The sequence below is a fragment of the Aquarana catesbeiana genome, linkage group LG01 (assembly GCF_042186555.1).
Source record: "Aquarana catesbeiana isolate 2022-GZ linkage group LG01, ASM4218655v1, whole genome shotgun sequence".
NCBI classification, from domain to species: domain Eukaryota; kingdom Metazoa; phylum Chordata; class Amphibia; order Anura; family Ranidae; genus Aquarana; species Aquarana catesbeiana.
In genome coordinates, this window is record NC_133324.1 from 563,668,958 (window position 1) to 563,687,160 (window position 18,203).

At 41.6% G+C, this 18,203-nt stretch overlaps 1 protein-coding gene across 2 annotated transcripts in view; it reads right to left on the bottom strand.

The window, feature by feature from the left end:
• The window catches only part of REEP6 (receptor accessory protein 6), a 35,460-nt gene that overhangs the window by 13,575 nt on the left and 3,682 nt on the right, over nucleotides 1-18,203 (bottom strand). For both annotated transcript variants that reach the window (XM_073596712.1, XM_073596721.1), the window contains exons 2-3: nucleotides 15,425-15,518; nucleotides 12,133-12,271 (exon numbers count right to left, since the gene is read on the bottom strand). In XM_073596712.1, coding sequence (XP_073452813.1) covers nucleotides 12,133-12,271; nucleotides 15,425-15,518 — 233 coding nt within the window. The remainder of the gene's footprint in view (nucleotides 1-12,132; nucleotides 12,272-15,424; nucleotides 15,519-18,203) is intronic.

An 18,203-nucleotide genomic window follows, 5' to 3' on the forward strand; every position in this document is an offset into this window, starting at 1 on the left:
AATCGGTACATGCAGGTACGTGTCCTTGATGTCTATGGATGCTAAAAAATCCCCTCTTCTCAAGGATGCGATTACTGAACAAACCGACTCCATACGGAAGGTTCGGATGTTTAGAAAGGAATTGAGGGACTTGAGGTCCACAATGGGCCTTACCTCCCCGTTTGGCTTCGGCACTGTAAATAGGTTCAAGTAGAACCCCTTGAATCTTTCCTTGTGCGGAACCTGGATAATTTCCTCCTGCCTTTCCAGCTGTTCTAAGGCCAGGAACAGGCTCCTCTTTCTCTGGGTCCGATGGGACTCTGGATACCAGAAACCGAGTTGGGGGAAAATTCCGGAACTCTATTTTGTAACCTTGTGTTATAGTGGAAATGACCCACCTGTCCTGAACCAATCTCCCCCAAGCATCTGTGAACCGCCGCAGTCTGCCCCCCACCTGCAAGAGTGGGGGCGCCCCTTCACAAGGAAGACTTGGAATTGGTTTTGGACGGTTTCTGGGTCCAAGGTCTCTTCTGACTGAGGTTTTTTAAAAAGTAGGCGGCTAAGGCCGTCAATACCTCTTGGGAGAAGAGGCACCTGGCCCAGGAGCATTGGGAATCTTAAAAGAAGGAATAAGCAGCCTTCCTTTAACTGGAAGCAAGGAGCTCTTTCCTCCTGAGATCTTTTGGATACATTTATCCAGATCTTCTCCAAATAGACACTCACGATGAAAAGGAAAAGCCGCGAGAAGCCTTTTGCATGGCGTCCCGGCTGACCAGTTCTTCAACCACAAAACCCTGCGCATATGGATTGAGAGTAGCGCAAAACGACACATCTGCTGGATCGAGTCCTTTAATGCGTCTACCACAAAACAAAGCGCGAGGAAGTTCCGACAATTCGTCAGAAAATTCCTCCTGTCTTTCAAAAACTGGCAAATACCGATAGCCGCAACTGCCGGATGTACTGCTGACCCAGCCACCACAAATGAGGCTTTTAGTAAGGATTCTAGTTTTTTTTTTATCTGCCGGGTTCCTTAAAACCTTGGGCAATATCCACTGGACAGTTTAGGCTTTTATTCACTGAAGAAATGGCAGCATCAACCAAAGGTGTACCCCACTTCTTCCTGAATTTTTCCTCCATAGGATATAAAAAAGAAAACCTTTTTGGAGGCAAGTATATCCTGTCTGGGTGGTCCCAGTCAACGTAAATCACCTGCTCCAATAATGGATGCACAGGGAACACCTGGGAACCTTGCTGAGGACGCAAGGATCCCAACGTAGAACAGCAGAGTCCTGGTCCCTGTACCGGGGGTAACTTAAACCCTGCTCTCACCATTTCAGCCAAAGATTGGTGAAACAATTTCTGGGACTGGGAAGCCGAAATTGGTTCCTCAGAACCTGAGTCCTCCGGCGAGGACTCTTCAGCCTCTCCTTCCGCTTTATCCTTTACGGCCACCTCCTCCAAATCCTCTGCCCATTCTGGATCCAGATCACAAGGACCCATCTGGCTAAGAGAGTCCTGGTGCTCAAGAGACTCTCCACTGGGACCAGGCTCAGGAGAGGGAGATCCCTCCCTGCGTTACTGAGGCAATCATACCTGCTATCTTGCCTTCAAGGCCAGCTAGGGCTGATGCTAAGTCATCCTTAGTAACATAAGCCGATGTAGGGATATTGGTAGTGGCCACTACGCCTGACAACTGCAATGGCTCAGCCAGGCCAAATGCCGCAGGTCTTTCAGGGGAGACTGATGCTGCAGTAACCTGAGGTTGATTTCCTGTTTTTGAAGGAGTCACTTTAACGCACACCCGCGGGGGACGCACTGCACACAAACAGGCATACCGCGATGCACTTGGCGACCGCCACCCGCACACGCGGATGAGTACAGGCGCACGGGAACGCGGAGCACGCCCCCGACACGCGCGCTCGGCCCCCGTGCGGGAGACACTGCCTAAGTCGCTATCATTATGCAGCGTGTCACGTCACAATGTCTTGCGTTACGCTTCAGATGCTTGCCGTATAGCCATGCCCCGACATGTTTTGTTGCAACCGACTTATTCTTGCAAGAAACATGTCGGGGCGTGGCTATACGGCAAGCATCTGAAGCGTAACGCAAGACGTTGTGACGTGACACGCTGCATCGAATGGTGGAGGCTTGAGACTAGGAATGGGTGAGACTGCACAGCTGACACACTATCCTGGGTCCACCATGACCACTATAGATCGCTTTACCAGTGCATGGAGTTTATGTTACGATTTCCTTTGGAGTGTTTTTTCGGCCTGCTTTGGTTTTCACACATGTGAGTGCGATGGTTTGAATCTTGAATACATTTGTTGTACTTTATCACACTATTTGGAGCATTTTTTCATTTTCTTGTGGAGCAATCACTTCTTGGGAAAAGGATTTGTTGCATTTACGCTCGCTATTTGGAGATCACGTTTGGAATCTGGAGATCACATTTTTACCCCCAATAAGTGTGGGTTGAGCGAGTTATGCCAAACACTGAGGTGTGGTGGAAGATCACAAAGAACAACCAAGAGTTAATTTATAGATTTTTTTCAGACCATTCATCAGAATATTCATAATTTATGAACATAATGTCAACACTTTATTCATTATTTTCACATCTCACCAATAACTTTTTTGTTAACATAAAGTTCATATCATGTGAATATATTCTGATGCCGCGTACACACGGTCGGACTTTTCGTCTACAAAAGTCCGACAGCCTGTCCGACAGACTTCCGACGTACCTTCGGCGGACTTGCGGCAGACTTTGTTACGAACGGACTTGCGCACACACGACCACACAAAAGTACGACAGCCTAGTACGCGGTGACGTACACCAAGTCCGACGAGACTATAAAACGGAAGTTCAATAGCCCGTACGACACCCTTTGGGCTCCTTCTGCTAATCTCGTGTTTATCTCGTGTTAGTAGAAGTTTGGTGAGAGACGATTCGCGCTTGTGAGACTCGTATTTTTCAGTTCGTTTTAACTGTTGTTCAGTCTGTGCTTGTGAGGTTTGTATCTGCTTTTCAGTGCGTTTGGTCAGTTGGCATTGAGAAATCTTTGTTTTATTGGCCGCTCGTTCCTGATTTTCAGGTCGTTCTTCACAGGCCTTGCTGTTCTTCAGTGCGTTCTGTTTAGTGCGTTCTGACCAGCCGACCGTTTTGAAGCCATGTTACCTGTACGTACTCGTCGTCGAGCTCGTGCATTGTATGTGCTTGGTGCTGTAGTTTATTCTTCAGCCCAAGACCAGTCCATGAACAGGGCGAGGAGGAGTTCATGGACCAAGAATTGGTTGCTTCAGCGTGACCAGTTCTGTCACATGCCTTTGCTCCGTGAGATCCGTGAGAATAATCCTGAGGATTTCAGGAACTTTCTCCGGATGACGGACCCCGTTTTTGACCGTTTGTTGGCTTTGCTGACCCCCTATATCAGCAGGCAGGATACCTGCATGAGGCAAGCCATCACTCCGGAGCAGAGGCTGGTCGCTACCTTGCGGTATTTGGCCACAGGGAGAAGCCTGCAGGACCTTAAGTTCTCGACAGGCATCTCCCCCCAGGCTCTGGGGATCATTATCCCAGAGACCTGTTCTGCCATCATACAGGTCCTGCAGAAGGACTATATTAAGGTAAGATATTTTTCTTTTATTAGCATCACATGTTCTTTTATGTAATCTTTGATAATATAATGTATTTCTTGCTTCAAACACTACTTACCATCATTGCAATATAGTGTGAATGTCCCCTTTTTATCCTCACACATGCTGGATTTTTTTCCTGTTATTTTTTGTCATGCATGTATATTTTCCTTCAATAACCTTCCCAGCATGAAGTGATGGGAACATATCCACCTAGTCTACTCATTTGGAATGTATTTTGTTTGAGTGTATTTAGTTTGCTGCTAATGAGCAATTATCTAGATTTCACAACCCCCCCCCCCCCCACCTAAACTCACTCCAAATAGTTTGCTGCTAATGAGCAATTATCTAGATTTCACAACCCCCCCCCCCCCCCCCACCTAAACTCACTCCAAATAGTTTGCTGCTAATGAGCAATTATCTAGATTTCACAACCCCCCCCCCCCCCACCTAAACTCACTCCAAATAGTTTGCTGCTAATGAGCAATTATCTAGATTTCACAACCCCCCCCCCCCACCTAAACTCACTCCAAATAGTTTGCTGCTAATGAGCAATTATCTAGATTTCACAACCCCCCCCCCCCCCCACCTAAACTCACTCCAAATAGTTTGCTGCTAATGAGCAATTATCTAGATTTCACAACCCCCCCACCCCCACCCTCGTTAAAATTTGCTGGAATGTTCTGTGGTGTTGATTTGTCTAAAGCAAATATATGTGGCACTTTGCAAAATGCATGTGCACTCTACAAGTGCATTTGTTCCAGTGCTTTAGTAAATGAGCAGAAGCTCTGCTGATTTCCATCATCAAATCATATGCAAGCCTCAAAGTGTTTTCATTAATTGCCCTTGCATGTGATTGTGTACTCCTTGCAACATGAATGCCTTTTTACATTACCTCATTTACTGTAAGCTGGTTAGCAACTGCACCTGCAGAGTGCGACAACTGCAGTCTTGTAGCCTTTTTAGTCCCTAAATTCCTGCGTGTCCTCAAAGTAATTTTTTTTAGGGATTTCACAACCCCCTAAAATGTAATCAATGTTCCATCAGAGGGGGTGAGCAATCTGATAAGTGTGCCTTTCCATATTAGTTATTCCAGAACAATTAAATTATTGAATGTTATACTGATGCTGGGGAATAATGTTTTTAATTGTCTAATTTTCTTGCAATGTTAGCTTACAAATTAATTGATTTTGGTTTTCTTTTTTGATTTCCCAGTTTCCTTCAACGCCACAGGAATGGCAGACTGTGGCATCCCATTTTGCCAGCCGTTGGGACTTTCCCAATTGTGGAGGGGCTATAGATGGGAAACATGTCCACATTGTGCCACCACCCCATTCGGGGTCATATTATTTTAATTATAAGGGGTTCCACAGTATTGTTTTAATGGCGGTGGTGTCGGCACACTATGATTTTTTATATGTGGACGTGGGGAAGAATGGCCGGATGTCGGATGGAGGAGTATTTGCCCAGACGGAGTTCTGCCAGCGTCTCCAGAGTGGTGGCCTGGGATTGCCACCTGATGAGGATAACGTGGAAGGACTCCCCTTTGTCTTCATTGCCGATGAAGCCTTCGCTCTCAGCAAGCACCTCATGAGGCCATTCCCCCAAAGAACACTCACCCCGGAGAGGAGGGTTTTTAATTACCGGCTGGCCAGAGCTAGAAGAGTGGTTGAGAATGCGTTTGGAATTCTGGCCAGCCGGTTCCGCCTGTTTCAAACAGCCATTAATTTGGCGGAATACAAACTTAATTTTATTGTTTTATCGTGCTGCATTCTGCACAACTTTTTAAATAAGCATGCTCCAAATTATATAGGCACAGTTGGGCCTGAGGCCGGACAAATAGAAGCCAACCTTCCAGGCCTGGATACTGTCCGTACTGGCTTGGCCCCCCAAAGTGCCCGTCAAGTTAGACAGCAATATGTTAATTATTTTATGGGTAGGGGGGCCATTGCAATGGGCCAGGATATATAATTTTTGACAATAAAAAAATTATTGATGAAATCTTGCATTATATTTATTGCTTGCCTTTCTTTTGGGCTGTCTCCTAGGTTATGGTCGAGCAGTTGTAGTGCCAACTGTATTGTAATTTTAAATGTCTAAATAAGCTCCATTGCCACTGTAAACAACTTTTTTACAATTATAACTAAAATGATACTGAGCCTTGAAATAACAAACCACACATTTATTTAATTCCTATAAGGAGATGTTTTTATTAATGGTTGTTATGCATTCAGTTCTGCATTTAGTATAAAATGTTCATTGACAAAAATAGAATGATATCTTAATAATGTAGCAAAATATAATTATATCTAAATATTTATACCTAAATCCACAAAAAAATATTTTTGGCTTTTTGATTTTCACAAACAGGCTTTTTTTTTGGTTTTGGGAAAATCAAGTTTTGTTTTGTGTTTTTTTTTTTTTTTGTTTTGTTTTTAAAGCAATTTTTGTGTTTATGTTTTTATTTTTTTAGCAAGTTATTTTTGTTTTTATTTTTTTTGAATAAAGTTTGTATATTTTTGTTTTTTTGGTTTTTTAAAATCAAGTGTTTTTTAATTTTTTTTTTTTTTTTAATCATGTTTTTTATTTTTTTTTGGTTTTTTAAAATCAATTTTTTTTTTTTTTTTGGTTTTTTAAAATCTATTTTTTTATTTTTTTTGGTTTTTTAAAATCAATTTTTTTTTTTTTTTTTGGTTTTTTGAAAATCAAGTTTTTTTTTTTTTTGTTTTTTTAAAATCAAGTTTTTTATTTTTTTTGGTTTTTTTAAATCAAGTTTTTTTTTTTTTTGGTTTTTTTAAAATCAAGTTTTTTTTTTTTTTTTGTTTTTTTAAAATCAAGTTTTTTCTTTTTTTTGGTTTTTTTAAATCAAGTTTTTTCTTTTTTTTGGTTTTTTAAAATCTATTTTTTTATTTTTTTTGATTTTTTGTGTTTTTTTGAAAATCAATTTTTATTTTTTTGTGGATTTGTGAGGTATTTACAAGAAACAGCCCTCCTTTTTTACATTAGCTTAAACAGCCATTTATGTTCTGGCCAAAACAAAAAAGAGAAGGCCCAGAATGGGGTCAGCAAAACAGGAAATGAAGGACATGATTGATGTTTTGGGGTTTAAAAAAGGGCATTTAGATTCGACCCAAAACATCAATCATGTCCTTCATTTCCTGCTGCATACGATCCAGCCGATTCCGCATTTGATCGATCTCCCCATTCCAGGCCATGATTTGAGCAATTAGCCGTTGGGCACTGTCTGGGGTAAAATAGTCAGTTGGACCTAAAGTGGAATGAAAAAAAAAATATGTTTAGAAATATGCACACATAAGTTTACCTTACCATAAAGCTGGTGTCTCAGACACTGACCTGGTGGGGTGCCCATGTCGCAAAGTTCATTAACATCCTCGGGGGTGGCGCTGTTGCTTGACTCCAGCACAACCAGATCACCTAAAATAGAGTAGAAAAATTACATAAAATAAAAGGCAGCCATGCATAGATTACCGTAAGCTGGTGTGTCAGACACTGACCTGGTGGGGTGCCCATGTCGCCCACCTCTCCTTCCTCCACATCCTCAATGGGACTTGGGCTTATTTCCCAATCATGTTTTGCTTTGGGTTGGCTGAGTGATTTTTCCCCTATGTGAAACAAAAAATTATTTTAATCTAATTAGCACACAGATATTTTAGTACATAGTAATTTTCCAACATTTGTAATGAAGTGGTTTGTGTAGAGTTCCTATTTTACCTCAATATTTAAAATTAGAAAGACATATCGGATAGATAGATATCAATATCTCAAAATATAGTTAATAATCTTTTGATCTCTCTCTATATCTGGAACAAAATCTCAAACTATCTAACTAAATGTAAAGCCAAAAAATTAAGATAACTTCAAATCTTCCAAAAGAATGTTTTAAATTTCTATATCTATCTATCTACCTATCTCTATATTTCTCTCTCTCTATATATATATATATATTTCTCTCTCTCTCTCGTTTATATATATATATATATTTCTCTCTCTCTCTCGTTTATATATATATATATTTCTCTCTCTCTCTCGTTTATATATATATATATTTCTCTCTCTCTCTCGTTTATATATATATATATATTTCTCTCTCTCTCTCGTTTATATATATATATATTTCTCTCTCTCTCTCGTTTATATATATATATATATATATATATATATATATATATATATATATATATATATATATATATAGTTAGATATATATATATATATATATATATTTATATATATATATAGTTAGATATATATATATATATATATATATATATATATATATATATATATATATATATATATATATAGTTATATATATATATATATATATATATATATATATATATATATATATGTGTATATATATATATATATATATATATATATGTATGTGTATATATATATATATATATATATATATATATATATATATATATGTGTGTGTGTGTGTGTGTGTATATATATATATATATATATATATATATATATATATATATATATGTGTATATATATATATATCTATAGATATGTAACTAACGAGGTTTCTTAAAAGATCGTTTAAAACGATGAAAACAAAAATCGGATAGGAAGGAAAAGCACATGGAGCAGTATACAAGGTAATAAACACAAGATAAAAACACGACAAGTACTTACTTTTTTTAAGAACTTTCCGGATACGTCGGTATTGATCCGGCTCCCTGAGTTTCAGGTCAGACCATCTTTTTCGCAGTTGGTCTTTGGAGCGCTGGACCCCAAAAGATGCCTGCAAAGTTTCCACCACCTTCGCCATTATTTTGGCCTTGCGCAAATTTGGCCGTGCGTACGGCCCATACTTCCCATCATAGTCGTCTTTGTGAAGAATGGCCACCATCTCCACCATCTCTTTAAAACTCATATTAGAGGCCTTAAATCTAGGCCTCACAGATTTTGTTGACGTTCCAGCCTCCGGGCTGTCTCCACTACCTGAGGTCGTCAACATTTCAGGTGTCTCCGCCATTCTTTAACTCCACTACGCGCCGTAACAAAAAATGGGCGGAGAACATGAGTTAAAATCGAACGTCAGGGGCGGGCGACGCAGGCGGAGTTTCACACATGCGTAGTGTATAAAGAGGGGCCTTGCGCACGTGTCGTACGTACGTTCTGTGCGTCGAATTAGGGGGCGGAGAACATGAGTTAATTTCGAACGTCAGGGGCGGGCGACGCAGGCGGAGTTTCACACATGCGTAGTGTATGAAGAGGGCCCTTGCGCACGTGTCGTACGTACGTTCTGTGCGTCGAATTAGGGGGCGGAGAACATGAGTTAATTTCGAACGTCAGGGGCGGGCGACGCAGGCGGAGTTTCACACATGCGTAGTGTATGAAGAGGGCCCTTGCGCACGTGTCGTACGAACGTTCTGTGCGTAGGTGATAGTGGACCAGGACGTTACAAAACGAAGGTAATTTTAAATATATTTTTTTTGGGTTTTATGGTCATGACTTTGTAGCAAGCGGCCTATATGGCTTGATAGATTGATGAGGCCTACATAGGGAGAAGATGATGAGGGGTTAGCCGAAACCTATAATAAAAGTGTTTTTTGTCTTGTGACTTCATCTTTTCCAGATATAATGAATCCCCTATTTAAGGATCCAGAGTTCCTTACATCTTTTATTTCCAAATATCGAGAGATGAGGAATTTGTGGGAGGTGAAACACCCTCAGTATTATGCTAAGCATGTGAGGAAGTCAACGCTGGAGAGACTTCTGGCCTTTGTCCAGGCGACCATCCCGGAAGCAACAATGGAGACATTGCTCAAGAAAATTGGGGGCTTGAGGAACATGTATAAGAGGGAGCATAAGAAGATCCAGGAATCAAGGAGATCAGGAGCATCAGCAGATGATGTTTATGTACCCAGGCTGTGGTACTACAATCAACTCTGTTTTCTGGATGACCAGAATGAAGCCAGGCCATCACTTTCAACCCTTCCCTCCACCCTTCCCTCCACCCTTCCCTCCACCCCAGCAGAGGCTGATGAGGAGCAAGCTGGGTCTTCCATCCTGGATGAACCAGATATGACCATCTGGAGTCAGGTAAATTATTTTAACAAATATTTACTGTACTAATATTAATGATGTTAACTGGATGTTATAATTGTCTAAAATAATTTGGCACTCAAAATTGGGTATACATATCAATTGACAGTAGTGGCTAAATATGTTTGGCACCTGCTTGAAATAATTATGGTGTCTGATTAGACTCTTTTATTAAAGAGAAGTATTCACATTGAATTTGCTATTCATGAGAAGCAAACTGTGTGTCATTGATGAAGCCAAAAAAATATACTCAAACTATTGTCCTTTTTTTATACACAGGATGAGTCCATCCAGGAGGAATGTGGGGAAAGTGGCAGGCAGGAGGAGACCAGGCCCATGGACAGCCTGGAGGAGGCCGGATTCACCATCATCCTGGAGGAGGCTGGGCCCAGTGTCAGGCAGGAGGTGGCTGCTCCCAGTGAGGTGGCTGCTCCCAGTGAGGTGGCTGCTCCCAGTGAGGTGGCTGGGCCAAGCGAGGTGGCTGGGCCCAGTAGAAGCCTGACCGAATCCCAAGTGCCTCCCCTCCACCTTCCCAAAAAAAGGGCCAGGAAGGGGATGGTCACACAGGACGCATCCCTGCGCCTCATGCAAGAGGCCACTCGTTTTTTAAAAAGCCCCCCCGAAGCGGAAGAATCCTATGGCTGCTACTTAGCCAGCAGGCTTCTTCAGATGGATTGGGAGCAGCGCCTCATTTGTGAGCGCCTATTTGGGGAAACAATCCATAAGGGGCTGCAGGGCACGCTAACACAAAACACCCAACTACATGAGGCAGCCCCCCCTCCTCCTCCTCCTCCTCCTCCTCCTCCTCCTCCTGCCACAACTGAAACACCAGAGCCACAGCCTCAAAAGAAGGCTACAGGGAAGGCTGCAGGGCAGCGTGGAGGAAAGGCTGCAGGGAAGAGAAGAAAATGATGACCTGGGTTCAGTCTGGTCTGACAGAAGACGCAGGCTGTTGTAGGACCACAGTCTGGGGACATCTAGATCATCTGCTGGTGCTGTTGATCTCTGGGATTCTTGGACCAGATTGTGCTCCCTCTTATATGGACTCCTCAAGATCCCAATTTTCTGGTACACCGACTTTTTCCAGCGTTGACTTCCTCTTTATTTTATTTTGACCATGAATAAATGGATATTTTTTGAGTTTAGCAAAAGACTTTATGTGTTTTCTTTGAAATCATTGATTTTACACACAATGTTAAATTAACAAGGGACAACAATCTCATTGAGTTTGAAAAAAAACACACCAAAAATACATTACTAATGTTAATAATGTTCAAGTGGTAAGTCTTGAAAATCCAAAAAATTACGTAACCAAAAACGGTGCTTTGGGTTAACTTTATCTAAAAACTAAAAAATAAACACTATAAAAAAAAAAAAAAATAATAATGGGTTCTTTGTGTTAACTTTACAAACCTAAAAAAAATAAAAAAAAATAAAAAATAAAAAATAAAAAGGGGAAAAAGTATTATTAGTATGGAAACATTGTTTTAAAAAGGCATACTATATCATTCATGAGATCAAAGAGAAAAAGAATCCAGAAATCAGTTTGGGAGAACTCTGATTATGAACAGCAAAACACCTTCGTTCTTTAGAGCCTTCGTAAAGAAGAAATAAAATGCGCTGCATTGAACGATCACAGATTTTGCAGCGTGATGAATGTGCTACCTACAATACGAACACTAGTTTTACTAGACCGAGTGCTTCCGTTTAGTTTTTGCTTATGAGCATGCGTCGTTTTTTTGTCCGTCGGACTAGCATACAGACGAGCGGACTTCGGGGTCCGTCGTACTTACGACGTAAAGATTTGAAGCATGCTTCAAATCTAAAGTCCGTCGGATTTGAGGCTAAAAAAGTCCGTTGAAAGTCCGGAGAAGCCCACACACGATCGGATTACCAGCCAGCTTTAGTCCGTCAGCGTCCGTTGGACTTTTGTAGACGAAAAGTCCGACCGTGTGTACGCGGCATTAGACTTCATTTATCATTTTCACATCTGCCACAAGGTGTGTTGTTTTGAACATTATGTGATGCGTTTGCTCACAGTGTTCACCAATAACTTTTTTTGTGAGATCACATTCATATTGTGACTGATTTTCAATGAGGGTATTATTGTCAATATTCACACATATATACTTTTACTGCTCATTTAGATTGATCATTGCTTTCATTAGCACATTTTTATTTTTTCATTTTTTATTTGAGCGCTACTTATTCCACTTATCTCTAGAGGTTTAAATTCAGTCACGTATTTGTTACATATTAAGTGGCAGCTATAGTTTATTTAAATTATACTTTTTTCACTTACTCAGAAGCATAGTGGAGGTATCGCAGGGTGTAGGGCGTTAGCTTGTGAACCATCAGGTGTCCACTTTAAGAGTAGTAAAGACTTACTGTATATGAAGAAAACAATGTAACAGAAAACCTTCTCACCTTTCCCAGATAGTAAAATGGAAACCAGAAGAGAAAAATATCCGAGAAAAATTCCACTACGCTGAACACGCCATAAACCACCCAGTACGTCAGCCATATCGTGTCATCTTTTTTGTCTGCGCTTTCAATGGCCTTAACTCTACGGAAGACAAAACAAATACTATACAAAACCAGCAATTATGAACTTAAACCAGTTTTTATGGTGAAAGAAAAAAATAAATAAATAAATAATAGAACCATTGCTCTCTTTTTATAGTTTATAAAACATTGCTCCTGCCTCCTTTTACACAATTGCAACAATTTTTTCCCTAAGTGCCGGTTCACACTGGAATGTGCAGTGTGGGAAAGGCACATTGCATGCACATTTTCCACATCACACATGAACAAGCTGCCCTTGCGTAACGCGAAAAGAACACTGCCTCAGGTTGGTCCACTCTTGCAGACACATCGCACAGACTCTGGGCGGCAGACCAGTTTGCAAACCTGTACACGTGGCAAAGAAAGCCTGGTCAGCTGCACTTTGAAAACTATAGCCTACCTTCATTTCCAATGAATAAAACAAAGCAGCATAAAAACACCAAAATGATCAGTGAGGGAGAGGGATATTTAAAGCGTTTTGTGCTGATCTTACGACTACGGTAAGTGCTAAGAGCAGCATGAAACATGTTATGCTCCCATCTCCCCCACGGTCATCATTTTGGTGCTTTTATGCTGCTTTGTTCTATTTAGTGGAAATAAAGGTGGATTACAGTTTTTGGAGTGCTGCTGCCCAGACTTTGTTAATGGCACCCCAAACACACAAAAGCAGTACGCTTGCGGGCACCAAACTGCATGGTACCTCACTGCCATGCGGTTTGGTGCTGCGCGAGCTGAAAAGCGCTTGCAATATATGTTTGGCAACACAGTGAAATGATTGGACTGTCAATATCAAAAACGTGCATTGTAGTGTGAACCGGCATTTAGGCTACATTCACATCTGTTTTTGCCTGACAGCGTGTACCTGTGAGAACCCCAGAAAGGAGGGTCCCAGCAGTTAGCTGTGTGAGGCAACTCCATTGAAAGCAATGGGAGGCTGCCATCACCTGCAGCTAGTTGAACCCACTCACATGTAATCGTCATGTAGCGATTACCTGCAAGTGATTTATGCAGCACAGAAAGACAAGTGGTAAGTGGCACATTAAAGTGGCTGTAAACCCTTACATACAGTATACCCAGTGAAGTGACTGGCCTCAGGTGATACAGAGATTAAACACTCCTCCTACATAAGTTGTATCTGACTATCTGCAGCCTTCTCTACATCTGTTCAAAGTGCTGAATTTAGGCCTGGGTCACACCTATGCGGGTTGCTGTTGGTGCATTTTCCAGGTGTGCTTTGCGTTTTTTTCACACACATTTTTGCTGCATTTTTGGAGGGTGTCTGTTGTCTTGCAGGAAAAACCAGCAAAAACACAAAGCACTGCATTATGACTTTTTGATGCGATTCTGCTGCATTTCCATTGAAGTATATGGAACTAAAAACGCAACCTGCTGCAGGCAAAAAAGTCCCTGCCCCTTTAAATAGAAAAAAAAACAAAAAAAAACAAAACAAAACAACAAAAAAAAACCACACTGGTGGAAAATGCACAGATGTGAACGTGACCCATAGGAAACTATGTTAAGAAGACTGTAGTGCGTTTTTGCAAAAATAAAAAACGCACTGAAAAAACACCTAGGTATGAACCAGGACTTAAAAAGCTCTAGTCACCTTTTTTTCTCCTGGGGTCAGGAAAACTTTTCAGAAGTGATTCATGCTGATAGAGGAATGAGGCAGCAGACAGAAATAACACTTTGTGCTCTTAAAGCGGGGTTCCACTCAAATTTTTAACTTAATATTACCCACTTCAGTTAAGTGCATAGATGTTCAAATGCCGCACGAAAAATTTATTGCTGTAATTGCCTTTATATTGTACTTTATTGTGGCACTTCCTGTCCCTCCTCCCATGGGAGTAGGCATGTTTATTGCCTTTCCCCGGTGCCGCACTGTCTCCTGGGAACTTAGTGTCAGGCTTCCCAAGATTCAGTGCGGGAACAATGATCATGCGTGTGAACAAGATGTGAATGAACAGCATTCACCGCATCCAGGAAATCAATGCTTGTGGGCTTCACATGCCCACAAGCAAGATGGAAACAGCCAGCATCACATTTTTTAAGTTATTCTTCAGTACGAAAACAGACAGAGGTGTCACACGGATATACGTCGGCACTTTGAAGAGGGATATCGTTATGACAGCAGCTAGCTACCATAACCCCGGTATCCTCTTCTTCAGTGAGCGGTCCGGTTTCAGATAAAAGTGGTCTCTGTGGCGGATTCACTGCAAGATCGCTTAGCGGCGGCGGGAGAGGATCCCCCCCCCCCCCCCCCCCGGTGCCCTCTGCCACTTACCGGTCCCCACCTGTCTCCATACCACTGCAGGGCGGAAGCGACGTCAAAACGTCACTTCCGCCCATAGCTCTTAGAGACATTTTTTTAATTTTTTTTAAATTGCATTTTAGTGTAAATATGAGATCTGAGGTCTTTTTGACCCCACATCTCATATTTAAGAGGTCCTGTCATGCTTTTTTTCTATTACAAGGGATGGTTACATTCCTTGTAATAGGAATAAAAGTGACAAATTTTGTGTTTGTTTTACAAGAACAGTGTAAAAATAAAAAAATAAAAGTTAAAAGAAATTTTCTTTTAAATGCACCCGTCCCACCGAGCTTGCGTGCAGAAGCAAACGTATACGTGAGCAGCGACCGCATATGAAAACGGTGTTCAAACCACACATGTGGGGTATCGCCATGATCGGTAGAGCGAGAGCAATAATTTTATCCCTATCCCCCCTCTACAACTCAAAACATGCAACCTGTAGAATTTTTTAAACTTCGCCTATGAAGATTAAGGGTAAAAGTTTGTCGTCATACCACGAGCGGGCACAATTTCTTAGCGTGACATGTTGGGTATCCATGGCCGCCATTTTATTCTCTAGGTTGTTAGAAAAAAAAATATATATAAATGTTTGGGGGGTAATTTTCTAGCAAAAAAAAGGATTTGAAGGATGTAAACACCAAATCAAAGAAAGAGGCTCGGTCCTTAAGTGGTTAATTGAGACAAGTACACATTATAGAGTGATATTCTTTATTCATTTTTGATGCCTGAGGTTTACAACCACCTTAACTATAGTTTTGTGTTGGGGGGGGGGGGGGGTCCCCTCTAGGCATGAGCCTACCAAATCTTTCTTCCCACAGCCGATACAAACATATGAATACTTACGAAGTGTAAGCAGGATACACAAAGCCAATCAAGTTGCAGACCAGAGAAGCCCCATAGCCAAATACCAGGTACAAGCCCAGAGAGCAGAGGGAGCCTAGAGAAATGGAGTATGAAGCAGGACACCTGTTATATATCTAGCAAAGCATAGCACTATGAGAAAAAAAAACAAAAAAACAAAAAAACAAAAAAAAAAAAAAAAAAAACCCACACACACAAGGTTACTTAAGAAACTGATTTTTTTTTTCTTCTCCTCATTGAACAAGATAAAAATTTCAACCACTTCTATCCCATCTTTAACCGCCGCTTCCAGACCGCCTCACGCAGATTTACTGCGGCAGAAGGGCTTGTACAGACAGGTTAATGTACCTGTATGTTGCCCTTTAAGAGGCGGCTTGCACACGCGCCAGGAGCTTCATGTCCACGGGGATACCCACGATCATCTCACAGTGAGGAAGAACGGGGAGATGCTAAGCAAGCATCTCCCCGTTCTACCTAGTGACACGGTCCCCGATCTCTGCTCCCTGTGATCGGGAGCGGTGATCAGTGATGTGTCACACACAGGCCCCCCCCCCCTTAGAAACACTCCCTAGGACACACTTAACCCCTACAGCGTCACCTAGTGGTTAACCCCTTCCCTGCCAGTGACATTTTTACAGTAATCACTGCAATTTTTTAGCATTAATCGCTGTATTAATGCCAATGGTCCCAAAAATGTGTCAAAATTGTCCGATGTGTCCGCCATTATGTCGCAGTCACGATAGAAATCACTGATTGCCGCCATTACTAGTAAAAAAAATTAATAAAAATGCCATAAAACTATCCCCTATTTTGTAGACACTATAACTTTTGCGCAAACCACTCAATAACGCTTATTGCGTTTTTTTTTTTTAACCAAAGAATATGTAGAAGAATATGTATCGGCCTAAACTGAGGAAAAAAACTTTATTATATATAGTAATATATTTTTTGGGGATATTTATTATAGCAAAAAGTAAAAAATAGTGAGTTTTTTTCAAAATTGACGCTTTTATTTGTTTATAGCGCAAAAAACAAAAACCGTAGAGGTGAGCAAATACCACCAAAAGAAAGCTCTATTTGTGGGGGGGGAAAAAAAAAAAAAAAAGGGCGTCAATTTTGTTTGGGAGCCACGTCGCACGACCGCGCGATTGTCAGTTAAATTGATGCAGTGCCGAATCGCAAAAAGTGCTCTGGTCTTTGGCCAGGAAAATGGTCCGGGGCTTAAGTGGTTAAAGTAGTGCTTAAAGCAAACATGCTGGCTGGAAAATGCATGAGAAATAGGGCAGAGCTAGGCAGTTAATGCAGTGTAATAATCCTCTGTCTAGCACTGTAAGCAGCCCAGGTTCACATGATTAGTGTCACCAGACAATCATTTCCCCCTCCCCCCTCTGTGGATATTTTCTGCCAACCCTTATCAGTAATGTCCATAGTCTTGATGACTGATAGAAGGGTATGATGACATGTAAAGGAAGCACATTACAAGGCAGCACCAGTGATCTTTGGAAGTTTAGTGAGATAGATCTATAAAGAATAAATATATAAAATTCTCTATTTTAATGGCAGCAGGTGGATGGCTGCACAGGCATTATTGTCACCACACACTACAATCTGCCTGTGCAATCAATTTTATGGTGGCCACACAACTTTGAAATGATCTGATTGATGTGCAATTTGACCAAATAGACTGAATCTGAAAACAAATAACCAAAACTTCCCTTCAAATTATTTTTATAACACACGATTTATATAGCACCAACAGTTTACGCAGCACTTTACAATGTAGAGGAGGGGGACAGCACAATTATGGTACAGTTCAATACAGAAGGTACAGGAGGACCCTGCTCATGGACCTTACATTTTAAAGAGAGGGGGAGGTGGTACAAAAGGTAATAGATGCGGGCAATGATTTGATGGGGGGTGGCTCGGGTACAGTTGTTAGGTGGGTGTGGGATAGGCTTCCTTGAATAAGTTTTCAGAGATCGTCTAAAAGGTAGACAGGTTAGGGGCTTATCGGATATACCGGGGCAGGGAGTTCCAGAGGATGGGAGAGGCTCTGGAGAAGTCCCGAAGGCGAGCATGGGAAGAGGTAACAAGGGAGCTAGAAAGCAGGAGGTCATGGGAACAGCGGAGGGGATGATTTGGGCGATATCTGCAGATGAGGTTGGTGATGTAGCTGGGGGCAATGTTGTGGTTGGCTTTGTATGTTGTGGTTAGCATTTTGAATTTTATACGGTGGGGTAGTGGAAGCCAGTGAAGGGATTGGCAGAGAGGGGCAGCAGTCACTGACTGGTTAGTGAGGTGTATGAGTCTATCAGCAGCATAATAGACTGAAGGGGGATAGCCTGTGTAAGGGTAGGCCATTAAGGAGAGAGTTGCAGTAGTCGGAAAATAACCATGGAGTGGAGTGAATAAGTTGCTTTGTGGCGTCAGGAAGGGGCGAATTCTGGAGATGTTACTGAGGTAAAGGAGGCAAGATTTAGCCAGTGATTGGATGTGGGGGCTGAAGGAGAGGTCAGAGTCAAGGATTACACCCAGCACCCTGGCATGTGTGGAGGGACCCATGGTTTTGCTGTTGATCTTAATGGTAGGGGAGGGGACCGGGAAGGAGGAAATAACAAGCTCAGTTTTAGAAAGATTGAGTTTGAGAAAGTGGTGTGACATCCATACCGATATTTCATTCAGTAAGTTTGTGATCTGTGAGGAGATCAGGGAATGAGTTGAGTGGAGAGATAGATCTGGGTGTCAAATTATTGATCGTTTT